General features: G+C 47.8%; 1 protein-coding gene across 1 annotated transcript; it reads left to right on the forward strand.

The window, feature by feature from the left end:
* GLB1L2 (galactosidase beta 1 like 2) lies at nt 7–21,319 on the forward strand (the record flags this gene model as incomplete). The annotated part of the gene is made up of 20 exons (XM_021375990.1): nt 7–80; nt 1,835–1,894; nt 2,667–2,864; nt 3,334–3,402; nt 3,710–3,805; nt 5,183–5,291; nt 5,567–5,659; nt 7,992–8,073; nt 10,558–10,622; nt 13,019–13,103; nt 14,103–14,240; nt 14,589–14,669; nt 15,168–15,274; nt 15,673–15,819; nt 16,212–16,283; nt 16,826–16,904; nt 18,132–18,219; nt 19,424–19,538; nt 20,047–20,163; nt 20,623–21,319. Coding segments are annotated over 20 exons (1,962 nt in total), but the record flags the coding sequence as incomplete, so codon positions are not given.

Consider the following 21,410-nt stretch of genomic DNA (forward strand, 5'->3'; position numbering starts at 1 on the left):
TGGCCGTGCGGAGGGCGGCGGCAGCGGCGGTTCGGGGGCGTCGCGCTGCTCCTCCTCGTGCTGTGGCTGCTGGCACGCAGGTGAGAGCCGCCGCGGCCCCGCCGCTCGGAGCGAGGGTCGGTGCGAGGGGCCGGGTGAAGCGCGGCCGGGGGCGGGCGGGGCCGAGCAATGAGGGTTTGGGTAGGCAAAAAAAAAAAAAAAAAAAAAAAAAAAAAAAAAAGAACGAAAAATCGCCAATTTGTCTCCGGTACGGGGAGCTGCGCCCTAACCGCGCATCGGCCCCGGGTTCGGGGCCACCTGCGGCCGAGCTGAGAGCACCTGAGCCCGCAGGAGCGGGGAGCTGCTGGCAGGGAGAGCGCACGTGAACTTTGTGCGGCACCGGGCAGAATTGGCTGCTGGTTTGTGGGCGCCCAGGGGCGGGGGAATCAAAGGAGAGTCTGTGGTCATCGCGGTGCTCACCGGCTCTTAGGTGCTCGCCCGGTGGAATGGGCTTTAAAGAAATGCCCTGGTAAATTACAGCCCTTTGTCGTGTGCCGTAAGAGCGCTGGGTACAGAGGGCTTGCTGCGGTGGGGTGGGCCACCCTTTGACCTCACGTATTGCATCAGAGCGGCGGTGGACGGGACCTCTGCGCATCGCTGTGACGGCCACAGCCCGCCTGGCCACGTGTGTGCGTGTCACCGCAAACCCGTGTGTGTCACCGCAAACCCGCGTGTGTCACCACAAACCCGTGCGTGGTAGGAGCGCGGGCGCCCATCTCCTGTAAGAGTGAATCCGTTGGAAAGCACTCGTTGGCACGGAGCGTTTCCCCGTGGCTCAGCTCACCTGAGAGCGAAGCGCTGCTGCTCACCGCGCCGTGGGCACGCGGCACTGCGAAGTGGCGAAGGCAGCTGGAAGCTTTCACTTTTCTGGAGGCAAAAGAAGCCCGAAATAAACAGCAAATTCCTCTTGGGCAGCTCTAAGTAGCACTTAGGGATTAGCTGTAAAGTCCTTTGTCCTCTGAAGCGCTTCCTTTAGCGTTGCCGAAGACAGCTCCTAGCCCATGTGCTTTATTCCGCAGTTCTGACTTTCTTTTCCATCATTTTTCTCCCCATTCTGAGCGCGTGGTGTAGGGCATAGCAACTCTCCATCCCATCCGTGGTGCAGAGGGGACCTGGGCCCTCCCAGTCCTCGTTGGTGACAGAAGCCAGTGGAGCTGGGAGGTGGGAGGCTTGGTGGGAACTTGCCGGCCAAGTTATGGCCAGGGTTAAGAAGATGAGCTCAAGTGATTAGTTTATTTTTATCTGGCCACGTATGCTTCCTGAGCGCTGTGTTCCTTCTGCCGCCGGCGGCACCGTTTGCATCAGCGCCGTGTGCAGGTGTAATTCAGGGCTTTATCTGGCTCAGGAACAGATTCGAAGCGTACTTTTTTCCAAAATTGGAGCTTTACGTCACCTGACCCTTCGGGCTTTCTGCCTCGGGCTCCCCACCGACCCGTGCCATAGGTTCTGCTGCTGGTGAAACTCGCAGTGATTCCCTGGGGCAGTGCTGCTGCTTCCCAGCCTTGAGCCGTCATTCTCTGGCTGTGCTCAGCTTCTGGTGTAAGTGGGCATTTCTGATCCTGTTCCTGTTCGGGCAGTCACCCTTTAAATATGACAGTCATGCATTTTGTGCTCGTTTCTCCTCCTCGCAGCTGCACTGCCTACAGAAGCATAGTTCTGCTGTTCCTGTACCACCTTCTGAATGGGATACATGACTATGTCTTTGCTCAACGCTGTTTTCTGTAGATGATTTGATAAATGCACAAATGCTCATTGACTGAAGGCAGTGAATTCTAACCTAGCCTTGCTTTTCCAGGTATTACCCATGCCTGCCGCCTGTTGTTTCAGAGCCCTGTGAGAATGCTGTTGTACACAGGTACTCTGTGCTTGCCAGCCAGCCCTGCCATACGTGGGAAGCCTTAGATTTAGTTCCTTGTAGTGTCCCTGTCTCGTGCTGGAGGACAGGTAATGGCTGCAGGCTCCTGGGCAGTAATCCCTGTAAGCTGCGAGCTCTGAAAGCCCTCACCCTCTGCTAACACCCGCTCTACACTTAGTATAGAACACAGCCAGAGGCTTGGGCGTTTCCCTCTCTGAATGTGACATTTCTCTGAAATGTGCGGGTCGCTGTTTTCTTGAGACTGGAATTCATTTCTTGCATCTGGTTGTGATGGTGTCTCAGCGGAACAAGCTTCCATTGTCCAGCTCTGTTGTGTATTCATTGTGGAACTGGGGTGGTCTGATAGAGGCACTGTAGCTGCTTTGGATCTGGACCAGCTGATAAGACTGTTTTCTTGACTTGGCCAAAATGAACCGGGGAGCAGTGCAAGGCAATAGGAAGTAGTTTCCTGCATGCAGGAACTGATCTGAATGGAGCTGTGACAGCATGAGTGTTGCAGCTGGTAAGTGCTTTGGAACCCCCTGTCTCATTTGGTCTGGTTCTTTTGGCAAATAAATTATTAACGAATTGGTGTAAGCAGGAATGCAGGTGGACGTTAGTTTGCGATGACAGCAGACACAGTCTTTCCTGAGTGATGAATTGAATCCGGTGTCTCTCTTTAAATTGAGGGGGTGACGCGACCGATCTCTTGTAGGAGGACCTGCTCCTTTGCCGGGGGCTGGGCGCTCACCTCTCCCCCTTTCTCTTCCAGGTTTAACTGGAGTGAGCTGGTCCCGCTGCGGCTGTGGGGCAGGACGCTGGGCCTGCAGACAGAGCGCTCGCAGTTCCTGCTGGAGGGGATGCCCTTCCGCATCTATGGAGGTTCGATGCACTATTTCCGAGTCCCCAGGGATTACTGGGAAGATCGCATGCTTAAGATGAAGGCATGCGGCTTGAACACCCTCACAACGTAAGTGTCCTCGCTCTTATCCCTGGGACGCGTGCCTCACGGCCCTGATGGCTGCTGGGGACGTGGTGGCACGTGGCGATGCCTGTTGGTACTTGTGGATGTGGCAAAAGATGACTTCCTTGTCCTGCCCCCTCCTTTGGCATCTGTCTGTGGTTTACACAGCTGCAGTGTCTTTAAATTTAGATTTTCACTTAAATGTAGGCAGTAACTGCTATTGCTCTGCCTATCGCACCACGTTTTACGGTCTTGAGAAACTCAGGTACTGCAGAGTACAGGAAAACAGTGTAGCAAGGAAAGGGCTCGTGAGATAAAGGAAAGAGGCGCAGATCATATTTAAGTGGGGACTTTGTAATGCGTACATTCTGTAATCTCTGAATCTGTAACTAAGAAATGGAGTGCACAGCTTTTTCTTTTTCTGTTCTTCACAAACACAGTGCTTCGCTGTCACTGCCCTAACTTTGCCTTCCAGGTACGTGCCGTGGAACCTTCACGAACAAACACGAGGGAAGTTTGACTTCAGTGAGAACCTGGATCTAGAGTATGTGGTACTAATATTATCATTCAGTACTGAGGGGAGGGTGTGCGTGTTGGTCCCAGGTGAAGATTGCATTTCCAGCTTCTAAAGCAAAGCCTGTGCCTTGGGCTGGTGATGGAGACCCTCGCTTCTTCCCCTGCTTCCCAGAGCCCTGGGAGCTTACAAGTTTAGCATCAATCCAGTATGATTACTTCATCCAGCAATTTCTTTCTGGTTCTGGTAGTTACATTTTCATGGTGATTGGTGTATTAGGAGTGCACGGAGGAGGGATTCTCCAGTCAGACACTAATTGCATTGTCTGGATATCTAGGGCCTTCCTTTCCCTGGCCGCTAAGAATGGGCTGTGGGTGATTCTGCGTCCAGGACCTTACATCTGCTCAGAGTGGGACCTTGGTGGTCTGCCCAGGTAAGTGCAGGTGAATGCTCATCGTGTTGTTGAACTCTCCTGTGGAATACAGTTAGTAAGCCTGGAAACGAAATCCTTTCAATTTTTTTGGTGGGGGGAGGAATTATGTTGTTAAACAATAGCTGTTATGACATAACGGTTACAGCAAGAAAACAGAATTGAGGAAACCCATCTTCCTTGCTATTGCAACTTGGCTGTCTTCATAATAGAAACAGCAGCATTTGCAGCTTGAGGTAAGAATTTGCTTCATCTCAGGACCATTCTAAAAGTCCTGCTGGAACGTGTGTGTGGTCTGGCTTGCCGTGATAAAGTCCTATAACTTCTCCAAACTCCTGCTGTATTTTCTCCTAAAGCACACAGCTTGTTGGTAGGAGCCTTTGGGAGCTGAGCTGAGCACGTCAGTGCTGAGACTTGCTTGGTTACTGGATCCCAGTGGAACCAGTGCCTGGTTACATACCACTTGTTTTCCTTCAGTAGAAACACGTGACAAAATTTGGAGATTATTTCTTTCAGTCTTTTATTTATTTCTCTTTTCAAAATGCCTTTTGCAGCCCGCGTGGTTCAGGTGCAGAGCTTTGAAGGTGATTTTTGTGAGCCCGCTGATCTGGATTTCTTTCCTACCTCTGAAAGCACAATTCACTGATGCCCTTTGCAGAGGCAAGGGAGGTGCAATCCTACTCTGCTTATACTGTTACAGCAGTACATCGTTCTGCTCTTAGATTGGCTGTTTCTGTGTTAACCCCCAAACAGCCAACTAAATCTTGTAAATCAGCAGCAGAGACCATGGGAACAATTACTGGAACCATTGATTTGAATGATGATTGGGGTTTTATGAGAGAGCACTTAGCTGTAGGGTGCCCTTGGGGATGCGGGGAATTCTGGAGTAACCTTTAGCGTGATAAGCTCACCCTTTTGTACATGTTCATTTGCTCTTGAATAATCTCCACTGAAGTCGTCACTGACGCTGTTGCAAATAGCACATGAAGAGCAAGCAGGATTGTTTTGCCTTCTGTGTTATCTTCATGTAAGCCCCTGCTGCAGTAACTTTGTTTCTGCAGTCATGTTGCTGACGATGAAAGCACCTGCCATAACGTTCAGGGTTTAGTTTGTGTGCAAGTAGAAAAGCTTCCTTTGCCTGGCAGTCTGAGTGTGTTTTGGTTGGGCAGAGGGCTTAAGAGAGAACCGAATTAACCACAGATTACATCATTAGGTGGCTCCCTGTGTTGCCCACACCTGCACTGAGGGCTTAGCCAAGTGACGCAGGAGGATCTGCTATTCCTGCCTAATTGTGACTTACTGCCAGCGAGCAGTGTTCCTTCTAGCAGTCTGGACTTGTCGTGAGGATTTAACAGATCCTGTTTGCTGCTTTTCTCGTAGTTGGCTGCTGCAGGACCCAGAGATGCAGCTGAGAACAACATACAAGGGTTTCACAGAAGCGGTGGATGCCTATTTTGATCATCTAATGCCTATCGTAGTCCCTCTTCAGGCAAGTACAATCCATTGGCCCTCTGTACACAGATGGGTGTTGGGCTGTGTAACAGCAGCAGGTCAAAGCAGTGACAAATCTACCAGCTTCACTTGGGGCCTGCTGTCAGCTGCAGTTGCCCCTGTCAGCTCTGCAGTGCAAGGCATTCGGTTGTGCTGTGTAGACTCTGGGAGGGTTGCACAGATGCGTGCATCTTTTCTGTAAGCCAGCACTGCTGCAGTTTTGGTCCTTCTGGTTAGAAATGGCAGTGAACATCTCCCTTTTGTTTCCAACAGTACAAGAGAGGAGGTCCCATCATTGCAGTGCAAGTGGAGAATGAATACGGCTCCTATGCCAAAGACCCGAACTACATGGCCTATGTGAAAATGGTAATGTTGGCATGTTTACTTGTTTCTGTGGTAAATCCGACTCAAACCACCTTCCTTACAGTACTTTCTTCTGAGTAAACTTGATCATGGCTTCAGGAAGCCTTGAAAGCTAAATCCAGCTGGGTTTTGCCTGATATTTCTTTTGGTTACACCTCTCACTAGTGGCAGTCTGAGTTCCTGCCTCTTCAGGAGAAGAGGGCAATAGGGAAATAGAGGAGTAGCTGTCATTTGTAGCTGGCCTTGAAGAAGCTGTCTCCTTCTGGTCCTGCTTCGCTTCTCTTGGACAACATTAAAGAAAGGTTTCTCCATTCCTAATCTCATGTAATCTGAGGCTCAGCACCAGGAAGGTTAATTTACCTAATGTCTCCCTTACCCTTGTCAGTTGGAGATGGACTGCTCCCTGCCTCCAGGCTGTGTGGTGAAGTTGGCCAGAACTCAAGGAGGTGAATCCAACAGGAGTCAGACCTGCTCACTCTTCCCCAGTACAATAGCAAGGCAGAAAGCTAACAGGATCTGCAGGCTGTCTTACAAAGCTTGTTTTTCAGTTTCTTTTCACTGAATGCCTGAAGTGTTACAGTACAGAAGAGAGGTTGTATGTACTATGAACTGTGTGTTCCCAGCATTATCAGATCTTTTTGAGACCCTGTGGGTACACAGGCGTTACCCTGAGCGCCCTGAGGTTAGTTCTGGAGCAGGTCATCTCGTTCTTCCAAGGATACAGAGGCTCTTCAACCAAAGGAATCGTGGTAGGAGTCCTGATCTGCTCAGCGTGGTGCCTGCTTCTGCACTAACTCCACCTCGTGGAGTGATTTCATACTGCTTGGAAAGATAAACAGCAAGAATGCACACAAATACGTTAAAGTTAGTGCTGACCTGAACTGATAAAGTCAAAATTGCCTCTTTTATCTGCGTAGTTTCCCTCCTCGTGTCCCATGCCCAGTGACAAGCGTGTGGGTAAATGGCTTTCAGGGCCCCGGATGAATGGGGCACAGAGTCTGTTGTGTCTGAACAGCGTGCCAGCTCCGTTCTTACTTTTCCATATCTCAGTGATGAAAGAGCTTGTGATGTTCCATAGACTTGTCGGAACAGATAACGTTTCCTCGCCAGGCCCGTGGGTGTATTTCTGCGGTGCTGCTTTGTCGTATTCTGGAACTGTGTGCAGCTTACAGCTGAGGAAGTGTAGTGCTTCAAGAAGAAGCTGTGGGAAAGCTGGATGTGCAGGGCTTCCTCGGGTTGGAGCGGGGTCTGCGGTGCTTCGGGCTCTCGGCTCTGAGGGAGCAAGCAGATCACCCCTGCACCCAGCATGCACTGCAGTTCACAGAAAACCTGAAAACCCTGTCACTGTGCTGGGCCATCTCAGGCCATGAGAGGGTGTGCAGGCAGCTCCACGCACAGCGTGTGACCTGGGCTTAGCTGAGCGCACACCTGTGTGTGCCTCAGACGCTGCTGCTATTCCTGGGTTCTCTGCTGCGCACTGAAGTCCTGCAGTGCATTTCAATGCCTTCCAGCTCTGCTGTTTTTCTGTGCTGCGCTTGTGTTTCAGTGGAAAAAAAAATATATATATATATAAAAAGGAAGGAACTTAGCTGTAAATGTGGTGCTTAAAGAGTTACCTTAATAAAACTTGCTAGAAATTCCAGTTCTGTTATCAGATACCAGCATCTGTTTGGGTATTGATGTAGCGATGGCAGATTGATAAACTAAACACGCTGCTTCCACTCGAAATTGAGTTTGTCATCTCTAACGTAGATTGTGTGTTTGATGCTCAGGTCTCTGTCTGCACAGTGCACAGCAAGCAGGAGGTTGTTCAAACGAACAGCAGGTATTAATGAGTTGGCACACGTGCTGCGGGTGCTTGTGTCACCATTTTGCAGTTCATAGTTTGGTGTTAGGAGGGTGAAGGCATGCGTTCAAAGCTCCTTGAGGCTGCTCGAGTCCCTCTCAATGCAGCTGTACTGAGAAGAGGGGTTAAGCTGCAACTAGGAGTTCCTAATCCCTCTTTCAAACATCGGCCACAGTGTAAAGGGACAAGTGTGAGAGAACGCTCCTCGTGGGAAGGATGGTGCGTGTGCATGCATTTTAACAGAGCTCAGAGTGCCACTGCATACAGCGCTCTGTGGTACTGAGGAACCCATCGATTCTTTCAGGCGTGACTATCCAAGAACCTGAGCTGTCCTGTGATGGATATGCTCACTGGCAAATGGGCATTTTTCTCCTATTAGTTTCTGTTCTTAGGCAAAGAGAAGGTGATAATATGCTTTAACACTGCAGTATCCTGACAAATACAGAGCTCGGGTTGTTAACACAGTGGTTTTTCTTCTTTTTAATGCAGGCTCTGTTAAGCAGGGGGATTGTGGAGCTGCTGATGACCTCAGACAACAAGAACGGGTTATCGTTTGGCTTAGTGGAAGGAGGTGAGTGCTTGTAGGAGAAACAGGTGAGGCTGCTCCATGGGGCAGCAGATGAAATGTGGCATTGAACGAGCACAGCTGCCTCGTGGCTGGGGCCGGAGCTCAGCCCTGCGTGGCTGCACGCACGCAGAACAACAGCAGTCCCTTCTCAGAAAGGTTTGTTTCCTGCGCACGGTGTAGCAGTGATTGCAGGATTGCCCACACGGAGGCAGCCTCTCTGCTTTTGAGGATTTTGAATGGGTGCAGACGAAACGCCTTGCTGCTCCTGTGTCACAGCGGGCAGCGCTATCCCCAGGGAGGATAGGCACAAGATGGCAGCGCTCTGCGTTTCTTGCTGCTGTTTCCATCACATTAAAGGGCTGAAAATAGTACTTCTTACTGCTTTGTTTGAATATATGCTAAACGAGTATCTCAGAAATTACTCCTCCTACTGATGATTCCTGAGATACCCGCTTTGCAGTTCAAAATGGAAGAAAAAAGCTCATCACAGCCCAGATTCTGGAATGTAACTTCCTGGAAGCTGAGCAGCACTTTGTGGGGTAGAGCTGTGTTATCAGCGAGCGTGCTCTGCAGAGTGCAGTCTACATACAGGAAAAAAAAGGGTATCAGATGTGCATAATGCAAAAGGATGTCCATTTCCTCTTTCCCTTTTTAAAAAAGTGGGATTCCATTAAGTGTATGAAATGCTGCTTAGAGCCCTTCCTGCCTTCCAGTGTGGAAAAAGGGGAGGTGCAGTTGTTGGAGCTGCATTGTGCCCTAACATAGAGTGTTTGGGATGTGGTGTGACGCTGGTTTTCAGATTTCCAGGTCCAGTTGAGCTGTGATTGATGTGCCTGCTTGGCCTACCACCTCCCCAGGGGCTGTGCCTGCTGCCTGCCTGAGCAGCAATGTTTCCCATAGCATGGTGCAGCCTCTGAGCCATCATCGCTCCATCACAAAGTTAATTTTCTAATCTCAGGCACGGAAATGATGAAAAAAGATGATCTTCTACCTCCTTTTTTTGTTTTCCCTCCTCTTGTTTTTATATGGAAGTATGAGAGGGACAAATCCAGGCGCTCAGCAGTCCGTGAGCTCTCAGCAGTGCTCTCGCAGTGCTCCTCTTGATTTGATCCTTTTGGAGCGCGGCAGTTTCCAGCCATGACCACGTAGGGTCACCCTCTCACCGCCAGCAGCCGCCGTCAGGGAGGTGTGGAACACCCCATGCAGCCCTCACCACCTTTGCAGGAGTGTTTCCAGCTCCGAGCTTGGTCATGCTCAGAGTTGTCTTTTGCAGCGTGTTGTGCACTGAGAGCTCTTTGATGGGCACAGTGGGCTACAAGAAACCCATGCCATACAGCGGGCACCAGAATAAAAACTCCAGGTTCCCTCCAGCCCAAAGCTAAAGCACCCTGATGGAAAGCTGTGCCCATGGGAGCACTGCCTACTGTGGAAAGGCTGAGTAAGGCTTTGGGCCTGGTTCTCCATCCCTGCCCAGTGATGAATGGCGTGCTGTTAATCTGCACGAAGAGCAGAAGAAGGCATTGTTGCCTTCAGGATCGCAAACTAATGTATTGCATCAAGGCTAAATCTACATTTTGTTTTCTTCTCCTGCTGTGTTTGCCTGTGCTATATTCTTCAGCTCAGCACACTATATAGATCAGCCTATTAAGTTCAAGGTATATATAGCAAGAAGTAAACTTTTGCTTCTGTACGTATTCTGTTTGAAGTGCTCTGTGTGACACAACTGGGGCTGGTTCCCATACTGGCTCCTTTGCAAGAAGTCACTTTTTACAACAGAATCCCACTACTGCTTCTGCAATTTCAAAGTTTCTTGGGTAAAACGGAGTGACTGAGGTCTGGAAAAATATGGAAACGATTCTAGCATCTGTTAGGGGCTGGGACACTGACAGCAGGGCGCTGTGTTGTCATGCATCAGCTTCTGTAGCTAGCTCTTCCCTCTGCCTTTCGCTGTCAGTGCAGCACGCAGCAGCCAGCTGCTGGCTCCCCTGCACTGCGTGGGGCAGGAGCACAGAGCCATCTTCCAGGCACAGTTTCCATCTGGTTCACTCATACTGTGGTTCCTCTCCCCGTTCCCACAGGCATGAGATTGCCTGGGTAGAGATTCCTGCCTGAGAGATTGGTGTGGCATCCAGAATATGACGTTCTAATAAGTTTGCCTCTATGTGGTGCCTTTTATCTGAGGATCTCCAGGTGCCTTGCAGCCTCTAATTAAAGCCAATGAGGCGCTCTGCTCTCTTTCTAGTAGCTCTGAATGCTGCAGCTGAGAACACGGCCTGCAGGTGTTCCACTGTGTGCTGTGGTCCCCTCCGGTCCCACACGCTCAGTGAGGACTTTGATGGGAAATTTCTGGGGAGGTTGTACTGGTGGTTCAGATATGTTCCAGTTCCCTCTGGGCTTGTGCTGGGCTGATGCCCGGAGAGGTGGTCCCATGCATGGGAGCGTTTTGCAGGCATCTAAATTAATAACAGCTTCTTCTTTTCTTGACAGCACTGGCCACCGTTAACTTTCAGAAGTTGGAGCCTGGTGTACTGAAATACCTGGACACGGTACAGGTAAGATGCAGAAAGACTCTTGTTTGTCTAGGTTTTCCAGGACAGCTTTATCTCAACAGAAAATTCATGCTCCTTATGTGGGAAGACAGTATTCTTTGAGAGGACAGATAGAGTTTTTGCTACCCTTTGGGTGTAGGCAGCAAGCCCCTTGTTACTCGGGCTTTAACGAAGATTGGGTGTGGAAAAGGTTCCTACATAACAAATTAGAAAGAGGGCTATTAGTCCAGCTACTAGAGTATGGCACAATTGCACCCACTGCTGTAAAACAACAGGGCACTGACATCTGATGATGGATGTGCTCTGTCACAAAGCCACGAGCTGCAATAAACTGAATTATTCCTTTTTCCTTGGTTGAATTTGCAGGTCTGCCTGCGTAGATCATCTTTAGTGCCTAACAGATTTGAGTGCCTAGTAATTCTTTCCTGAATATTCAGTGATTGATTAAATAATTAAAATGAGCACGCTTTGGCAGGAGAAGGTGCTTTCCATGAGGCTGCTTGGCAAACATGTTTTCTGTAGTGACCGTGCAGTGCGTACCAGTGGGGAGGACAAAGGACCATCCTAAGCACAAAGCTGGTGGAGCTGTCTGGTCTCTGCCTAACTTGCCTAACAAGGGCTTCTGTGGATGCGTTATGTGTGCAGCTGATCCCCAAGAAAAGTAATTGTCAAACAGGGAACGCAGTGTTCAGCTGTGTTGCTTTCTCTAATGCCACTTTCAAGTGTTGATATCCAGTAGCATCCTACTTTGCAGTTGCCCTCCCTCCAGAAGGTCGCTGCTCTTTTTCCCAGGCTCTTTTATCCTGGTGCTGGGAGTCAGTTTGAAGGCTGTGGTCTTCAGATGCTGAGTAAGTTCCCAGCAGCACCTTCCAGCAGCGCAGTGCCAGGCCCTTGCAGCCCTCCGAGCAGCCCAGCCTACTTGGCATTTAATGCTCACTGCAGAAATGCGTTCGCATGGAATGTGTTGCTTGAGCATCTCTAATTCCCTGCGCTGTCAGAGATGTGAATCAGCGTGAAAAAAGAGGTAGGGAATTGCCTAATGAACATTTGATGCAGAAAGTATCTTGTGTGATGCTGGGGTAGCGAGGCAAGAGCAAATTTTGATTTTTAGTGACAGGTTCTTTCTCTCCTTGTGTCCTCTGTCCTCTTCTCTCCCTACTGCTCTGCGTGCACCAGACGTCAGCCTGGGAAGTTCTGAACAGCTGACGTGTGCCCCCGGCTGCGATCGATTCTATTCTGATCTCTTCCCCTGGCTTTTGCTTAGGCTGTGAAATGCAGCCCTGCTGTTGGCGTGCTGAAAGCTGAATCCTGCCACTAAACTTCTTTTTTGTCTTGTTCAAACAAAAGAGATCCTGCTTCGTGTGCTTCTGCTTCCTTCAGGTCTTAGAAAATTCCACCACGCACAGCAGATGAATGAAGGGCACCTTTCCCACAAACTGAATGCATACATAAAACATGGCCTGGCAAAAGCAGTTCCTCCATTGCCACACTTAATAGTTAGAAGACAGGAAGCCTGTCATTCATGTGCATAAGGAATGTGGAGCTGTGTTACCTTTTCCTTATCATGATCTCCTATTCCAGAAGTCAGTGGCACTTCTTTGATTTATTTACTGGGGATGGAGTGATTAAACGTATTACCGAGAGCTGGTCTGAACCTGGAACAATTATGTTATTACAGGCACCTGCAGTTGTTTTCTCCTAATGAAACATGAGTTTCTTTAATGCCTCTTACCTTGGCTATTTCATGCGGCTTCAGATAAAGCCCCTATCAAATAAACATCCAAATTGCCTTGACTAGAAATAAATACTGTAAGCAGGGAGTGCCAGTTGTTCTGTGCAGGGGGATGGGGCCGGGTGGAATTCTGCAGGAACTAAGGGAGCTGGCAAGCAGTGAAGAATGGGAAGCAACTGCTCTGTGTGCAGAGCCTTTATAATGAAGACCTAATTCCTGCAAAGGCTAATTCTTTCCTGCCAACACCATATGCAGCATTAAAAAGGCATTAAGCCGCTAAGGTCTGCTGTTCCCACCTTGGCAAGCACTGGCTGCAATGCACCTGCAAACTCTCAGCTGGCAGTGGCGTAGCTGATAAGTAGACATTTATAAATGCCTATTTCTAGCAGAAGCTAAACAGTGACAGTTGGTTAGTTATTTTTGCTCTAGCTCTACCAAACAACAATATCCGAAACTGGTGGGTGTCACCTGATTGTGTGCAGTGGTTGTTGCCTCGTGCCTCGCACCATACTTCTCTGGTTTGCTGCCTTTCCTGGGTTGCTGGCCCACATCACCTTGTTCCTCACTGATTTATTTATTTGTTTATTTTTGCCAACTTGAGAAGAAAAGTAGGGATGCATGCAAGACTCTCTTTGTTCATTTTAACTCTGCTTTTGTTTTGGTGCAGCGAGATCAGCCAAAGATGGTCATGGAGTACTGGACTGGATGGTTTGATAACTGGGGAGGCCCTCACTATGTCTTCGATGCAGACGGTGAGCAGCACGTGGTGTTGGAGAGGGAGGGATTCTTGCTCTGCAAACAGATACAGGAAAAATAAGAGAACTTTTTCAGATGCTCTGTCCATCTGTAACCTTTGCTGAGTGTGAGTCTTTGTAAATGACCCATGTATCAGTGAATGGGTCACTTTGCTGTGCCCTGGATTTTCTTCAGCAGTGTTGGTAAACAGCTGCTCTTTTTTAATTCCTATTTTTCAAAACCAGCTTTCTTTTTATTTCTCCAATATGGACACTCTGAGCTTGTGCAGAAAACCAGACATCTGAAGATATTAGTGGTGATGTGCTCCAAGGCCTCAAGCTGCTCTGTTGATATTGGAAACGTAACCGGTGCTTTAAATTCTCTCTTCCACCTCCTGGGCTAATGTAAACCCAGAGAAGACTTTTTTGTTTTGCCAAAATGTCATCTTCACAAAGGTTTTCTGCACCCCTCATCATAGTAACATCATTTGTCTACTGAATGAATGTTCTTTAGTGGGAACAGGGCAAACCTAAGCCCCCTGCAGTTGTGACGCCTTCTGAAAAGTATCCATTTTTACTGCAGTTTAGAAGCTTGTTAGGAAGGAAATCTAATACTAAAATAAATAAGCCCACAACCTCAAAGGCGCCTAAGACCTGTATAAGTCTACTTTAATGCCTGTTTCATCTTCCTGCAGTTGTCTTTGTAATTGGATCGTTGCTGTGTTGAATTTAGGAGTGTGACTGAGTGTCCTTCTGCTTAAGAGCAAAACTGCCTGTGTTCATGAGTTTTACTTCTTCATCTATAGGAGAGGTATATTTGCATGGATTAATCCATCCCAGTGTGCCAATGCTGCCCTTACTAAGGGCAAAATACAGATCACGATACAGATCGCTGTAATTACACAGGCGTGGCTGACTGAGAAGGACCAGAATGTCTGTGTCTGCTTTAAATTACTGGAAGAGGGTTAGCCTGGCTTCTTGGTGTGTGGATTTCTTGGCACTTCCTTTCCTTTACAGAAATGGTGAATACTGTAGCAAGCATCCTCAAATTAGGAGCATCCATCAATCTCTACATGTTTCATGGAGGCACCAACTTCGGCTTCATGAATGGTGCTTTGAAGACTGATGAATACAAGTCAGATGTCACCAGCTACGGTGAGTTCCCTGTCACTGCCTTGCTCATGCACCTGCTGTGAGAGTGCAGCTCAGGCCGCCCTTTGGGCTACTTAGAGTTGGCAGAAGCATTTTGAAATGGTCAGTGCAATCCCTCGGTCATGCGTAGTTGAGCTGGAACATAGCTTCAAAGCAAATGCTTGTCCCAGAGGGGGCTCACATTAATGTTTCCTATTTGCAGACCCATTCCAGGATGTGTCACTAGCCACAGTGACACAGATCAAAGAGGACAAGTTTCCGTAACATAGTGCTAAGAAAATTGTCTTGGGCTCTTACTTTTTGGTTGATGGTGTTTGTGAAGGCTGTCCCAGATGTGTGCTTCTTTTTCAGATTACGATGCTGTGCTGACAGAGGCTGGAGACTATACATCCAAATTTTTCAAGCTCCGACAACTCTTCAGTACAATCATTGGTAATTATAAATCCTAGAGCCAAAATACTGTTGCAGTCTACTGCACTAAATCAGAGATTTATCTAAACTGCTGGAGCCCTGCGGCTCTGGTTGACTGACTGGGAGTATTTTCCAAAAGATGGGAAGGAGGACCAGGGACTTTGGGTATTTAGTCTGTTAGCAGCAGGCAGGTAGCACTTGGCATCATCTGACTGTACTCCGAGATGTATGGTGGCAATTTGGAAATAAATGCAAATCTGAAGGAAGCAACACTGGCTATATTATATCTTACTTGTTACATCCTAGCGTTTTCTGTTCTAGGCCCAGACAGGTGGCAGTTGTTGCAGAATAACTGTAGTTCTCACTCAACCCTCGTGCTTATTTCAGGTTTTTTGGCAGTAGATGCAGGGCTCTGTAATTCAATGGAAATATTGATCAAATGAGGTCTGGAGGGGCCTTAAATCTGTATCGGCTTTTTGCATCTGAAACAATTGCTCCATCTTTCTTCTTTCATCACAGGCCAGCCTCTTCCTCTCCCTCCCATGATTGAAAGCAAGGCATCATACGGTGCGATCCTGTTGCATCAATATATCTCTCTCTGGGATGTGTTACCATCTCTTGTACAGGTAGTACTGCCAATTTTATGCAACCCAGCATGAAAAGTCATCACCTGTTGGCTGGAAAAGACCTGGCAGTGGCATGCTATCCCATGAGGATATGGGTGGGGAATGTTTTGTCAAGGGTATACAAAGCAGACCAGTCTTCTTACCCTTTTTACTGCTACTTCTGCTCTCTTGGAATTCCAGCTTTGCAAGTCCTTGGCTCCCTTTTCTGGTACTTTGCCTTCACTGCTGTAGCTTTCATAGGGTCACAAGGTAACTCAGGTCAGAACAGATCTCTGGGGACTCCCAGGGTAGACGTAATCCATGGCAGAGTGGAATGCCTGTCTCAAATGAATTGCCTCTATGTGACCTGTTGGTGCTGAGAGAGCACTTCCGCCATTCAACTTGTTTCTCCTTTGCAGCCCATTAAATCAGAGTTTCCAGTTAACATGGAGAACCTTCAACTGAATGATAGCAGTGGGCAGTCCTATGGATACGTACTCTATGAGACTGTCATATTTGGTGGTGGACACCTGCATTCTAGAGACCATGTCCGTGACCGAGCACAGGTGAGGTGCCTGGGGCCAACTTCCCACTGATGTGAAGGCTCTGCTCTCAGCAGCTATGCAGCAAATGGGCCAACCACTCAGTAAGATGAGATGTTTTTAGATTAGAAGTGTGACTTACTCTTTCAGTTCTCAGCTGAGAGCCAGCCCTTTGCATTTGTCAATCAGCTTGAGCTCTGCTAAAACTCAGAATATCTTTAAATTTTGAATGTTCTGAGGAATGCTGTTTGTGAAGCTTTTTTCCACCTGGACCAAATCAGTGACAGAGTTGTGGACCCTGGGTTCTAATCCCCAGTAGAGACAGTTTTCTCACTAAATACAGCTCCAATAACCTATGCAACACATGACTGTAATTGATGAGATGTTGCTCTTGTCTCCTGTGCTCTGTTCTGCAGGTATTTGTGAACACCATGTATGTTGGTGAGCTGGATTACAACACGCTGGAGCTCTCCCTTCCTGAAGGACAGGTAACTTGATGGAGGTTGTGCACAGAACCAAAACCTCTAACGAGGTGTAGCTCTCAAGAAGGCACCTCCCACCTAATGTATTTAACTCGGTGGTGTGGTACCCTGACGCCAAGCATGGTTGGTGTGCCCTAACTAGACACCATTTCACTAGTGGAACACATGATTTCACTGCCAAGTTTTTCTTGCTGTGCACATCTCCTTGGATAAGGTGAACAGGCATGAGTACTCAGTGCTGCTCTTGTGGCTCATGGCAAAGCTACGTGCTGAAAGCCTGCACTATGACAAACTCCATGTCTTGCTCTGTCTGTGAACTGGTACTTAGAAATTCAGCAGTGAAAGAAAAGAAAAAGCCTTTATGAGCAGCCTGAGACCCTCGGAAAGCAGATGAATTGCGACTGCCAAAGGTCTTGGCACTACCTCTGCTTTTCAGCACCTCTGCTGACCGTTGTTTTCCAGGCGTGTGGGTTGCTGCATCACGTGCTGTGCACTGCTCTAACTGATGCTCTTCCATTCCTTCTTTTTTTCTTCTTTTTTTTTCACAGGGATTCAGGCAGTTAAGGCTCTTGGTAGAGAACCGTGGTCGTGTCAATTATGGCCTGGCACTGAACGAGCAGCGGAAAGGTGAGATGAGTTCGTTGTTCTTGGAGCCTCTCACTGTCCGAGATGCTTCTCTGAGTTTAGCTACTGGAAAATTATCTTTCTTGTGTACTTTACCCAGAATCGAACTGCAGATGGATGCAGCTATGTTAGTTTTAGCCAAGGCGTCAGGGAGACAGTGGGAAACGGTGTGACAGAGGGAACCAGTGAAAAACACCGTTCATCACTCCCTGTCTGGAGTGACTGTGGACGAAGAGTAGTGGCTGCTTGACAAATTGCATTAAGGCATCTTGTTTTATAGGGGAGCAGCTAAACCCAAGGCCATCACTGAATCTTTTTCTGCTCGATTTTGCCAGGTGATGGAAGGATAACCATTCTCTCGCTCTCTGAGTGTGTTACTTCACAGGGCAGGAAGGAAAAGACCTTTTTTAATCTCTGTCCTCCCCCGGGGTTTGATATTGGAGGATCACAGCATTTTAAAACTTGCACAACGTTCAGCATGTTCAGGAGGAATGAGTTACGTCCTGTTGAGCAGAATTTGCTGAAACATTCAAGTCCATTACGTACAATTGTGGAGCTGGAAGAGGTTGAAACCCCAGGATTCTATTTTAGTGGGGAAATGTATGCAAAAATTATACAAGAAAGAATAATGGAGTGAGGCATGTGACTGTACTAATTTTGTTATACCACAGAGTATGTGTATAGAGCCTCTGCTGCTTGGGCAGGCTCAACTGCAGCCCTGCAATTAGAGAGCTAGGTTAGGGCCCAGGCTCTGTTCGCTACGTGCAGAGTATCTAATAAGGAAGTGCTGAAGGGAAATTGTTTCTTAAAGTATCTTAAGATCTTTGGATGAAAAACGGTGCATCAGCACTGGGTGTGAGTGCTTCTCCATGTTAAATTTTGCTGTTCCTATTAGAGAGGTAACTGATCTACTGCTTTAACAAATCTCTACATGGGCAGCTAAAAAAACCAACAATAACAACAAAGCCCCATCTGCTGTGCATGCCAGCAATGTTTTCTGCTTGGAGGGTGTTTTAATGGCCTAGTGAGTTAAAGCGAAGGAGGGAATGGAGAGGCCAAAGTATAGTAATGTTCTCCACTCAGTCTGGATGAGCAATGGGACCATATGGACTCTAATTCCATTGCAGAGCGTGGCTGCTTTCCATCTCCTGCTGTTCCTCGCATTCAGAGAGGAAAATCTATCAGTTTTAGCTGCTTTTCAACTCTTCATTACCCCCATTGCTCTTGCAGGCTTAATTGGTGACATCTTCTTGAATAAAACCCCCCTGAGGAACTTCAAGATTTACAGTCTGGAGATGAAACCTGACTTCTTGAAAAGGTTTGTGGGATTTAAAAATTGTTCTTGCTCATTTGAAACCAACTGTTTAGCAGCAGTACAGAATCTGGGAGGCAGCGATTACACATGTAACAGAAGGGCAACGCCATGTAAAAGTAGGCGAGTACATTTGTGCGTCAGTAAGTTCCTTGCTGGTACCTCTCCCCAAAACAGTTCAGACCATTGTGCCATTTTCTCCACGCAGTTTAAGGCAACAGCTACCCCGTGGGCTCTGGCCAACGTTCCAAAAAGACTATTTTGAGTTTTGTTAATGTCAGAAAATAACACGTGTGCGTCCCCCAAGATAGCGCAGCTCCCACAGCGTGTGTAGGAAGGAGAGGTGATGTGAAACCGAAAAGGCTTCTAAAAGAGGGAAAAAAAGAAAAAGAAAAATCAACATACCGACATTCTGAAATTTTTAAGGGCAATCTTAACAGGCGCTGTGCGAAGGGGTCTTACTGAGGGGGTAACCTGCAAAACCTGTGACTGCGAGGTTGCTTTAGGATATTTCCAGTGAGGGACATTACAACAAGTGAGCTGCCGTGCCCAGGCAACAAGCAGCTTTGGTCACACCGCAGCCGCTCACTGGCAATTGACCAGTAGCAGCAGAACACAGTCAGCTTGCAGTCAGTGCGTAGAAAGATGTGGCATTGTGAAGGGAATTGTCATGGGCTTTCACTTGAATAATTCAGTAGAGGTCAGGCTGCACTGGATCGATAAGTTCCCTGAATCCAAGAGATGCAGTTCATAAGGGTTGGAAGGAGCATGTTCTGGCAGAAGTTTAAGGCTTCTGTGGGACTTCAGTGCTCCGTACTGGATGTTCTGTTTGTCCTCTGCTCCCAGATAGTTTACCTGTGGCAACATCAGAGATAGTGCTAACTCCTTTTCTTGTACCAAGGCCTTGCATTTCAGTGGCATGGCAAGCATAGGAGAATGAAGACTGAGACATGTTCCACCCATTCCTTTCAGCTAGTTGCTTCCTAAACAGTGTCACCCTTTTGCAGCATGAAGAATATCGCCTTCAGGCACTACCAGCAGGAAGCAACTCCTTCCATCAGGCGTGGAAGGAAACTGCAGCCTTGTTGTATGTAACAAAGCCCATCCACCGCTGTAAGCAGGGCTCTGAAGTGATGCTGAGGCCGCCGCTGGAACTCGGTGCTGCCTGGTGTTTCTCTGTTGTTAGCTCTGCTTGGCCATTCTCTTACAGCTTGCGACGCTCTGCTGGATGGAGTGCAGTCCCAGATTACTTTGTGGGTCCAGCTTTTTTTTGCGGAAGGCTGTGGATAGAGCATCAGCCACAGGATACTTTCTTGAAGCTACAGGCAAGTCCTTGTTCTTCCCCACTGTTTTTCCTTCATCTGGGTTTGCAAAAAGCTGGTTAAAGAGAGCTTTGTGTCACAGCTCTGAGCGAGTCAAGGCCGCTGTCTTGTAGTCTTCCTCCGAGCTTTGAGAAAGCAAATTATTTTGATGGTGTAAAAAAATCTTCTCAAGGTAATTCTGTTCGGTGTTCAGTGGCCCGAATGAGAACACAGCCGCGCTGACCGTGCCAGGCTGCTAATGAATGGTCAGTCTTGTTCACTGATAGGCAAGGGCTATTTGTTTTCTACTTGCAGAAGAGTGATGGGCACAAAACATAAAGGAGGTGCTAGTTTTATCCCTACCTCCTCGTGGTATGGGAAGAATCGCTACTTTATAGACGTGGCACACGGAAAGCAAGTAGAAAACTTGAAAAAAAGTGACTGGAAAGAGTGCAAGTGTGAAAAAGTGCATTTCCTGTGGGGATGTTAGATACAGCTGCTTCACTAATTCTGTGTGCTGTCCTGATTCCAGGGCTGGGAAAAAGGAGTTGTGTTTGTCAATGGCCACAACCTTGGCCGCTACTGGAAAATTGGACCTCAGGAAACACTGTACCTTCCTGGCCCCTGGTTGTGGAAAGGGAGCAATGAGGTGAGAGGCTTTGGTGTTTTTTGTGTTGTTAAAGATCCTGCTCTGGGTCATGTCCCAAAAACTAGACACATACAGTACGTTAATTAGTTAGCTACAGCTGAGAACCAGGACAGTAGTGAAGGAAGGAGACTTAGCTCCTAAGATCTGTGAAAATTATGGGAGGTGCTGCTCTAAAGCTGAGAATGTGGCTTTGACAGCCACTAAAACATGACAGGGATCTCAGCTAAACTTCAAAGTGCAGCATCAAGTTCAAAATCGAGACAGAGCTGATTCGATGCTAGTTCATTTTCTGCATCGTGTGGTGCTGAGGAATCAGAGTTACTGTTCTGAATCATAGTGATTGATCTCTTCTAAATGATGCTTCCTTCCTTAGCAGTGATTGTATGCCCTTTACCCTTAGAAGTTGTTAAGTAACTCAGCCTTTGTGTGAAGAGCTTTCCATGTCCCTCTCTTCTGCAGATTATCATTTTTGAGGAACGCACTGCAGGACGGATCATACAGTCTGTCGACATACCTTACTTGGGAAGGACCCAGTACGTGGACTGATGAGAGCTTCTTTCCCATGTTTGGTTCAACTTGAACACTCCTGGTTGCATGTCTGGGGACATGATGGCCCATGCACTTGGGCCTCTTACTTTCCACTAGACCCAGGTCAAGGATTTGCTCTTTGGCAGTAAGCTCAGAAGAGAGAAGGGGCCCCAAAGGAACTGGAATCCGTTGTTTCAGTGATGGATGCAGAAGCTCATCTGCATGCACTGCCAAGGAACCAAGGCTTGGATGGCTGTGCATGATGTTAAGGACAGCAGTGAATGTGAGGGAGTAACACAGTGCTGGAGGCAGGAGAGAAACAGTGAACTGAACCCCGAGTCCAGCTCTCCACTGACTTTAAAAATGTGTTATTACTGGCCTCTTCATTTTTATAATTAGGGAGGAAATAGTTGGTAAACATGTGAGTAACCAGGTGTGGAAAACAGTGGTGTTGTACTTCTGGGCATAATTTTGCAACTCACTCTGCAAAGGGACCGCAACTGGTTCACTTGTTGGAAGCCAAGTTGGTTGTCAAATGAGTTAACTGTGAGCTTTCTTCCACTATGTTTTAATATGGAGGTTGTTTCTCTCTCAGAAAGGAGGAAAAAAAAAAAGTTTTAAAAAGTCACGTGTTTTCTCCTCTCTCAAAAATACAACTCAGTTTCAGGTCCCTGCTCATTTTAAAGCACCTGGAGATGAAATTCCTCCTTGTAAAGGAG

This window comes from Numida meleagris, chromosome 23 (genome assembly GCF_002078875.1).
Source record: "Numida meleagris isolate 19003 breed g44 Domestic line chromosome 23, NumMel1.0, whole genome shotgun sequence".
NCBI lineage: Eukaryota > Metazoa > Chordata > Aves > Galliformes > Numididae > Numida > Numida meleagris.